General features: G+C 43.5%; 1 protein-coding gene across 1 annotated transcript; it reads left to right on the top strand.

Moving 5' to 3' along the window:
• The first annotated feature begins 3,828 nt into the window (after positions 1-3,828).
• Positions 3,829-8,195, top strand: tmem70 (transmembrane protein 70). The gene is made up of 3 exons (XM_039817008.1): positions 3,829-4,126; positions 5,067-5,166; positions 7,566-8,195. The coding sequence occupies exons 1-3, from the start codon at positions 3,944-3,946 to the stop codon at positions 8,003-8,005; spliced, it is 723 nt and encodes a 240-aa protein (XP_039672942.1). The 5' UTR covers positions 3,829-3,943; the 3' UTR covers positions 8,006-8,195.
• The last annotated feature ends 588 nt before the right edge of the window (positions 8,196-8,783 follow it).

The following is an 8,783-nucleotide window of genomic DNA, read 5'->3' as shown; positions in this document are numbered from 1 at the left end:
TGGGAATTGTGTGTAGAGTTTTGAAAAAATGAGACATAATTTTGAAAACGTGTGTAAGCAGTTGGAAAAAACTGTAAGTCGTGCTTTAGAAAATTACAGAAACTATCACTAGTCCACCAGACTGAAGGATATTGTCGTAGCCAGCGGGTTAGGGTTAGATGCCCCTGCGCATAATTTGACACCTCCCACCACTGAATCTCTCCTGTCTGATTCCTTTCTTTGCTACACTTTCTAAAGAATATTAAAGTTTACCACATTTCTTAATCTATCATGTTTGGATCTGTAGCCTTCTGGGCTGCTGAAGGATACCAAACACATTTTATGGGATAACCTCCTTAGCGGAGTTAATTAATCTGTCTGCCCTTGCACACATGATATCATCTCTGGATTGCACCTGGCAAACAATGTGGCTTGTAACCAGTGCCGTGCTGTTTACTGAGAAATAGTAATTAGTTAAAAGTTACCTCATTAAAAAAGTAATTATACTACTGATTACTTCCACCAAAAGGTAAGTTCATCTAGGCGCTATTGGAAGATCAAAAATAGTGGTGAACACGCAAATAAGAAATGATGATGTAATAAAAATAACAATCGTAATGAATTTTAAGCTATTTGCCAAACAGTAGGCTAATTAAAAAAACATCTGTATTACAGTAGTCTTATCACATCATTGTCTGTAGTATTTCGTTGTAATAACCATGATAGTGAGCAGATGTAGATTCCTCAGTGGAAGTTTATTTTACACTTACAACCACATGGAACACAAACCATACAACTATCATGCGTGGCTACATCTCACATCGTATTCCCCACTGTTCTAAGGCACAGTATCCCTGCGCACGGCTCCTTAACCTTGAGTGTATCAGTGCGCGGCCCTATATACTACATCCCCCTTTCTTAACATGAAGATTAACCTTCAACACTTGAATTGCCCACCTAATCCGTATTGAACATCATGTGATGTACTAATAGACTCAAATTAATACTTAGTTTGGTATTGTTCTTCTAATTTGTTAACACCCCCAAGACACTGACTGAACAACATCTATCTTGTGTCAACTTCTGTAAAAGGCATGTCGAATAGGCAACTTTTCAGCACAAGATAGAATATTATAAGAGAACAATATTTCAAACTTCACACATTTCACTTCATAATTGCTCCACACGTTGTTCTGTTATGCTATTTTATGTCACTAGGTGGTAGTATTTAGCCTTGATTCCATACAAAAAAAAATCCGAAATGGGGTCTACCGGAAGAGGAGGGACTTTGCCTCTGGTAATACCAGAGCCCGTCTACGGAGAGCCTGTTCACTCCCTATTAAGCCCCATTGTACCGAATTACGTTGCAGTTCCACCAGAGTTCCACTGGGGGCGATCACGAGCGAGTGCAAAATGAATGGGAGTCTATGGAGCTAGACGGCTAAATTTGCCTGATTGTTGTTGAGAAATCTCAGATTTGATTGTAGTTTTTGCAAGTTCAACCTGGGTTATAGGTTGAAAGTTGAATGAACGAGTACTTATGTCCTTTCGATTTCTTACAGGTTGAGTCGTTGTTGCCCATAACACGCTAGCATTCTGCTAATGAATGCTGATTGGTCAGCGAAGGTCTGATTACGACCAGAGATCCCGCTTGATGGCATCCGAAGCAGAACCAGAACGTCAGAGCCGGTCTATGGGCATTCTCTGAGAATGGTAAGGTGGACTTTTTCGCCCAAGTTCATTTTATGTCCGCAACAACTTTTATCGCTTTGTATGTACTGTGAAAGCATAACCTGTCAGCTGTGTTGTCGATTCCTCGAGAGAAAAAAGGAAGTGACTCAGAGCTTGCCGTAAATCAGTATCTCTGGCCGTACGATGATGACATCATTGACATTTCAAAAGGTATTGCGGCTGTAAGCAGTCCAAAAAAGTGCTGCCGCGAGGGGCTAAACACTGAGAGATACACACTGTGACGCACTCGAGATTGTATTGCAATGATTTTATTCTTCTTCTTCCACACGTAAAATACACTTAGCACTGCAGTTACCAAATGTAATTGTTACCTGATGAGTAGAATAATTGCGTTAATGCAGCGTGATGCGGTCAACAGAAAGTGTTCGCTCCCAGCTTCACCCCCCTCTCTGTCAATGCCCCCAAAAAAAACAGGCGCACAGGTGAAGCAAACAAATAGATTATCACTTCCGCTCAAACCGCGATGAAAACGCCCACCTACAATATCAGTGCACAACACAATAATCAACAAACAACATAAATAAGACCATAAACAACATCCAATATGTGGCTCCTACGAAAGGCTTTTCAGAACAAAAAACGACTTAAAAAATCTAACACCCAGCAGTGGGTATTTTTTTAGCCTCCCCTTTCGAATGCAACATTCAAATTACTAGACAAAAAATTATATCATGAGAAAAGTGGATTTTGAGGGGTCTAGCTCCATAGAGCTCCATTCATTCTGCAATTGCCCGTGAGCGTCCTCATGTGGAACCAGAGTGGAACTGCAACCAGTTCAGAAGCCGGAAGTACCGAGGCGCCCAGAGTGGAAGTCCAAGGTAGAGCTGTAATCGGGCCTTAAAAGTACGGCCCGAAAAGGCCCGAGCCCGACAGAGTTCGGCCCGAGCCCGACAAGTACATTTTGATTGACAGCTTTTTAAAATCCCGAACCCGTTTACCGACTGTACAAAAGGCCGTCTATCAGCAGTCAGAGTGTCGGAGAATAGCGCGGACACGCGCTTCACACCGCGAGCGGGCACACGCACCACTCGGTGGAAAAGGGAGAGAAAGACTAAAGAGACTGCGCCGCACGCACACAGCTCCTTTGTCTTTCGTAAAAAATTAGTCATTTATACATGTTTTAACATCATTTATTCATGACTAACGGAGGCTATAGGCCACTTGGAAGTTGGAACAAAGAAACAGGCTAAGTCCTCCAGAGACCAGCCTCCGTCTCACCTCCTCAGGATCCATTTTCACGCTAATCGAAACGCATCAGCTGACCGCTCATTTACCGTGCAACCCGAAGCCCGAGCCCGGCCCGAGCCCGTGTAAAATAATAGAAATTAAGACGGAACCCGTCGGATCCCGTCGGGTTCAGGCAAAGATCTTCAGCTCTAGTCCAATGGGGTAAGCTTCGCTTCAGAATTCGAACCTCCTATGGCGCCATTTTGTTGCTACCTGGCCATCACCTCCCGTTAGCATTCCACTGACTAGCATTCATTTTGGCGCCACTTGACAGCGAATAACTTTACCTCTGAAGCATTTAAAGACTCTATTTGTCCATTGTTTAGTTCTAAAGAAACACGACAATGTCACGTTATGGCTCCATAGCAAACGTTTTTGTAAAAATAGGCTAACGATTGTGTCACATAGTAGAGGAATTACCGTATAGTATACAGGATAAGCTTGCAGGCAGTTTCAACTTACATGAGCTGTTTAGGTTTAATTACTAATGTTAACTAGCATTTTAGTTAGCAATAATTAGCCTGTGCCCATGTTATCTCCTTACATATACCTACGCTCTCCATCTCTGTAAGATTGGGAATGATTGAGATTTCTCTTGGGACAGCTACCAGAAGACTTCCAACTTTCAGACACGTTGCTCACGTCACATTTACGCTGTCTCTCTCAGTTGGAGGCTGCGCAGTAAAGCTGTCCATCACCGGAAAAGTGCTTCTAATAGCCTTCATTGGTCTCCGTCCAGAGCAACCTTTTATATGTCAATGAGAGCAACGGGGTCTGTTGGTCCATTATAGTTCTCCCCTTATTGGAAATCCTCTCGCCTCCGATACACTAGGTGGCGGCATGTACCTTTCATGCTAGTTTGTTGCCCAATATTAAACGAAGACGAAGTAGAAGCGGAAGCGGAAGCACAACCATGGATGTATAGCTTCCAGCCGAAGCGTGTGTGAAATTCAATGAGTTAGTCAGTGTCACTAGCAAAATAACAATGTTTTCTGTGAATATTCTGCGTAGACTAAGACCCTGTGTTGTTGCTCAGTCCTTCAGTAACATTCACACTACGGCCGCGCGACACGGTGCGCCGTTGAACGTGTCTTGTTTCCGAGGAGTGAGTGGGAGCGAGCTAACGTCACATGCTAACAGAAGGTCGTTCCTCAACATAAACAACAAGGTATTTAACTCCGGTTTGACATTGTGTTTTCTTGACGGATACATGGCGTAGTCGGCAAGCTAATACTTAACATGGCTAATGTAACGTTAAACAAAACCGTTAGCTAGCTTGATTAGCGTTAGCCACTAAAGTAACTGGACTCTCACATGTATTCCACCTAAAGACTAGCTATACCGTTTCCAAACTTCATTTTAAAAGTGCAAAGTGTCTGCGACGCTTCAATTACATTTCCGATTTAAAATAAATTTCCGATTCAGCAGTTAAAACAACTAATCATGGCACTGTCGTCACAGGTTTAGCTTATTGTGCTGCACTGAAACAACCATAGACTGTACTAATAATAACAGTCTATGGAAACAGCCCATGGCTGGAATACCAATCGGATCTCACAGCTTGATTATAATGCATGGAACGTGAACTATTAGTATTTGACATTTTTTAATATAGTAACCTAGAGCTGGGCAATATATTGATATTATATCGATATTGTGATACAAAACTAGATATCGTCTTTCATCCGCATCGCGATGCAATGATTAATTTCAACAACCCTACAATAAACCATTGCGGAGGTGACAAGTGTGTGCGAGAACAGCACAGAGTCTCACATAAAACAACGCCATTACTTCATTAACACACAACATACAGTGCATGCAGATCAAAAAGAAAAAAAGACTAGTGCGTTCTTGCAATTAGCAGGCTATGAAATTCCTTTTACCATCTAAGTGTCCTGTGTCTGCGACCAGATAGGAGTCGGGTATAAAATGTGTTGAGCGCTTTTGTTTTTTGTTTTTTTAAATACAAAGCATAGATGGGAACCCATTTGGAATGATATTGTCCCTTACAGTCATCACAACAGACTTTTGTCAAGACTGACAGAGTAGCTAAACCCTGCCAAAGCCGGCTTTAATTGTGTTTTTTCTTCGGTTTCTTTGATTAGGTGCAGTCCCGCTGTCCGTCCAGCCGTTGTCTGTCTGCGGCGACCCACTCCGAGGATGGGAACCTCATTTACACCGGCAGCCTGGGCGCTGCTGTTCGAGGTAGTCCCTTTAACCTTGTTTTAGTTTTTTTTCACCCCACAGTAAATCCAGGACACACATCCATCCATAATAATGCAGATTAATTTAACACATGACAGGGAAAACCTTCCACATGACAAGTAACAGCCAAATGAGAATCTAAGACTAAGTATTTAAACCTTAATTTCAATGGGAAAATAATTTTCACACTGTGTGTGTGTGTGTGTGTGTGTGTGTGTGGCATGTGTGTGTGTGTGTGTGTGTGTGTGTGTGGCATGTGTGCGCGCATCCGTGCATCCGCAGTACAGCAGCAGGAGCGGGGAGTTGCTGCATCCCTAGAACTAGAAGGCTCATTGGTTGCTGTTCATTGGCTTGCTGTTAGATGAACGCCCAGGCTCTTGGGCCATCCAGTAAGGTTGCACGACATTGACAAAATGTGATATTGCGATATCGATTATGAATATTGCGATATTGATATTAATTTTGATATTTTTAAACATATGTAAAATGACTAAACTTATGGGAAAACTCATCAAAATAGATTCATAACAAATGAAACAAGTTTTCTTACAACACAAGGGTTATTTCAACTGATGGTCATATTGGACTGGTCCAACATGAATAAATAAATAAGGACCGTGTCTACAGAACAGGACATGTACTGGTTGTACAGTATAAAAACAATAAATAAAGAACAGGACATATTAGAAACTGTAAATATAAAAAATGATTGCATACTTATCGCGACACTTTCAATATAATGTTGCGCAACGTGATATCGCGCTAACGATATTAAGTCGATATATATCATGCACCCCTACCCTCCAGCACGTTGTTTTGTCGCCGCCACATCGCTACCTGGATGGGTGACGGCTAGATGAAGGAAAAAAAAAAAGGGACACGCCGAATCTCTAGATGAGCCACAACCAAGCAGTTGGCCCGTTCCGGACAGGCACGTACTCAAAGCGGGCACTGCACTAGTTAGAAGTAGAATTGGCATTTGCCAGAATAATGGCAAACACAACAAAAATGGTGCTTTCTGTTTACCAAATGTACCGGCTACCCCCTAGCTTTGAACCAAGTGCTACTAAACAAACCGTCACCACTGTCACTAGTGATGGGCGAACGAAGGACCAGTGACGTTTGAAGCATCGTACGTCATCGGTTACGTGGTATTCCACAGCGATCCCACCAATTGGGTCATGTATGCTGTATAATACTTGAAAAAAATGGATATATGCCTCATGATAGCAGTGTAAGGAAAAGTATAGTCTATATCGACGGCGTTCCACTTCCGGGATTGTTGAGGGTTGATCTCATGACGTGGCGTATGTATGACACGCCAATTAGTATGCCGTTATTGGCGTGTTATCAAGACGCATACTCGTTTTTTAGCGTGTTTTATAAACGCCGTTTGGCCTCCATTGACTTACATTACCTTGCGATTGTGTGTGAATTGACACTGTAGTGAGTAGTATGTAAGGGTGAAAATCCGCGTAGGGAGGTTGGTCGGGGTGGAGGATGGGTCAAACACAGGACTTTCACCCAGGAGAGCGGAGATCGTGTCCCACGTGTGACTTTGTGTCCCGCGTGTGGTATTTTCACGTTTTTTTGTTTTCCTAAACCCAACCAGTTCTTCCTTTCCTAAACCGCAGCCTCGCGATAACGCGTATGTTTACGCTGTGACGTTGCAGACTGCCGTCCGCTGTATACAGCGTAGACATACACGCAGATAGCTCAAAATGCGTACAGATATAACACGCCACTTAGCTTTAGGAAAGTGGCGTGTATGTTTACGCGGAGTCATGATGTCATGTTGAAACTCCGGGGGATTCGTGAGGACTATGGTTACCTGGTCCTCAGATCTCTGCAGGGTAAATCCAGACAGCTAGCTAGACTATCTGTCCAATCTGAGTTTTCTGTTGCACGACTAAAACAACTTTTGAACGTACACATGTTCCACCAAAACTAGTTCCTTCCAGAGGCTATTTTGTAGTGATGGTCAAATGAAGCTTCGCGAACCAGTGTCTTTTACTTTCTGAGCTCACTAGATGGCGCTCTCTGTTCAACAAAGGGTTTGAAAACCCACTGAATTGCCATTCATTTCACCTTTTTCTTTGAACAGAGAGCGCCATCTAGTGAGCGCAGAAAGTAAAGACACTGGTTCGCAAAGCTTCATTTGACCATCACTAGTATTTTGCAGCGGCACCGCCATTGTGTCCGCCGCCCAAGGCGATTGTGATTGGTTTAAAGAAATGCCAATAAATCAGAGAACGTTTTTCTCCCATCCCGAAATGCTGTGTTGACTAGCCAGACCCTCCTTCGCAGCGCTGTGGAGGAAGGGTCTGGCAATGCGAGACTAGGAGAAATGTAACCATGGCTTCTGTAACCTGGGTTCTCTGAATCTTCTCTTTTGCCAGGGGTGAAGATGTTTTCTTACAGCACCAGCGGGGCCAGCCTCTTCCTCATGCCCCACATCCTCCTGAAGACCGGAGTCCAGGGCTTCGTCATGAAGGCCGCGTTCTGTGGAGTCATTGGATTCTTCACCTTCCTCACCCCCGTCCTCCTCCACCTCATCACCAAGGGCTACGTGGTGCGCCTGTACCACAACCGCGACACCGACACCTACACGGCCATCACCTACAGCGTGCTGCTCACTGAGAAAAGGAGCGTGTTTCACCAGAGGCAGGTCAGGATCCCAGCCGTCAGCAAGATGTTCACCACCTTGTACGCTGGCGAAATGGGGCTGCTGGTAAACCCGGACATGTTCCCCATTCCACATGACTACAACCACCTGATGGGCTACGATAAGCCCTTCAGCTTCGACACGGACGACATAGATAGACCTGATAAGAGCTGAACCACGGGGTTGATTGTGGTTTTAGCATTTGAATTATATCCGCAACTCCAAACTGCACAGTACGTACACGAACATTTCAACTAGGGTGGAATATCCACAGGGGACTTTATTAATAACTCTCAACTAGATTTCCAGATGTTTTTTTCTGTCAATATTTTCATGTTAATAAATTATAACGTCATTATCATGACCTGTTTCCTTTTATTGATCTATGCAACTGTGCAGTGTTTCCTCTATGTTGATTTTGTAGTGGCGGCCCGCCATTGCAAAATTTCTGCCGCCACGCTATCAGAAATAGGGCAGATGCACAATGTAGTCGCGGTTGGTTTTTAAATTATCCTGTATAATGCACCCTTAATGGACCTTTTTCACAGCAGACATTTTGACTTGTCATAGTAGGAAAAGCACAGCTGGAATTGATAACCTTAACGATGGCTCAGTTCCATCAAGTGTCCCAGTAAGATATTTCAGTGAGTCAGCATGCACAATACCAGGGCCTCTCCTAAGTGGAATGCAGCCATCATTAATGGTTTAATACCAGGGCCTCTCCTAAGTGGAATGCAGCCATCACTAATGGTTTAATACCAGGACCTCTCCTAAGTGGAATGCAGCCATCATTAATGGTTTTGAATACACCTGTGCTTTTCCTACTATGTCAACATGTCTGCCGTGAAAAAGGTCTATTGGCTGCCGCTCACATTGCAGTTTAACAACAAGTAGAACTATTCAGAGGTTATTGGGCCCGTCCAGTTTAACTCCCCATACTGTTGTGTTGATG

The sequence above is a fragment of the Perca fluviatilis genome, chromosome 11 (genome assembly GCF_010015445.1).
Source record: "Perca fluviatilis chromosome 11, GENO_Pfluv_1.0, whole genome shotgun sequence".
In the NCBI taxonomy this organism is placed as follows: Eukaryota; Metazoa; Chordata; class Actinopteri; order Perciformes; family Percidae; genus Perca; species Perca fluviatilis.
The sequence above is the reverse complement of the archived record's forward strand: the minus strand, read 5'-3'. Positions and strand labels throughout refer to the sequence as shown.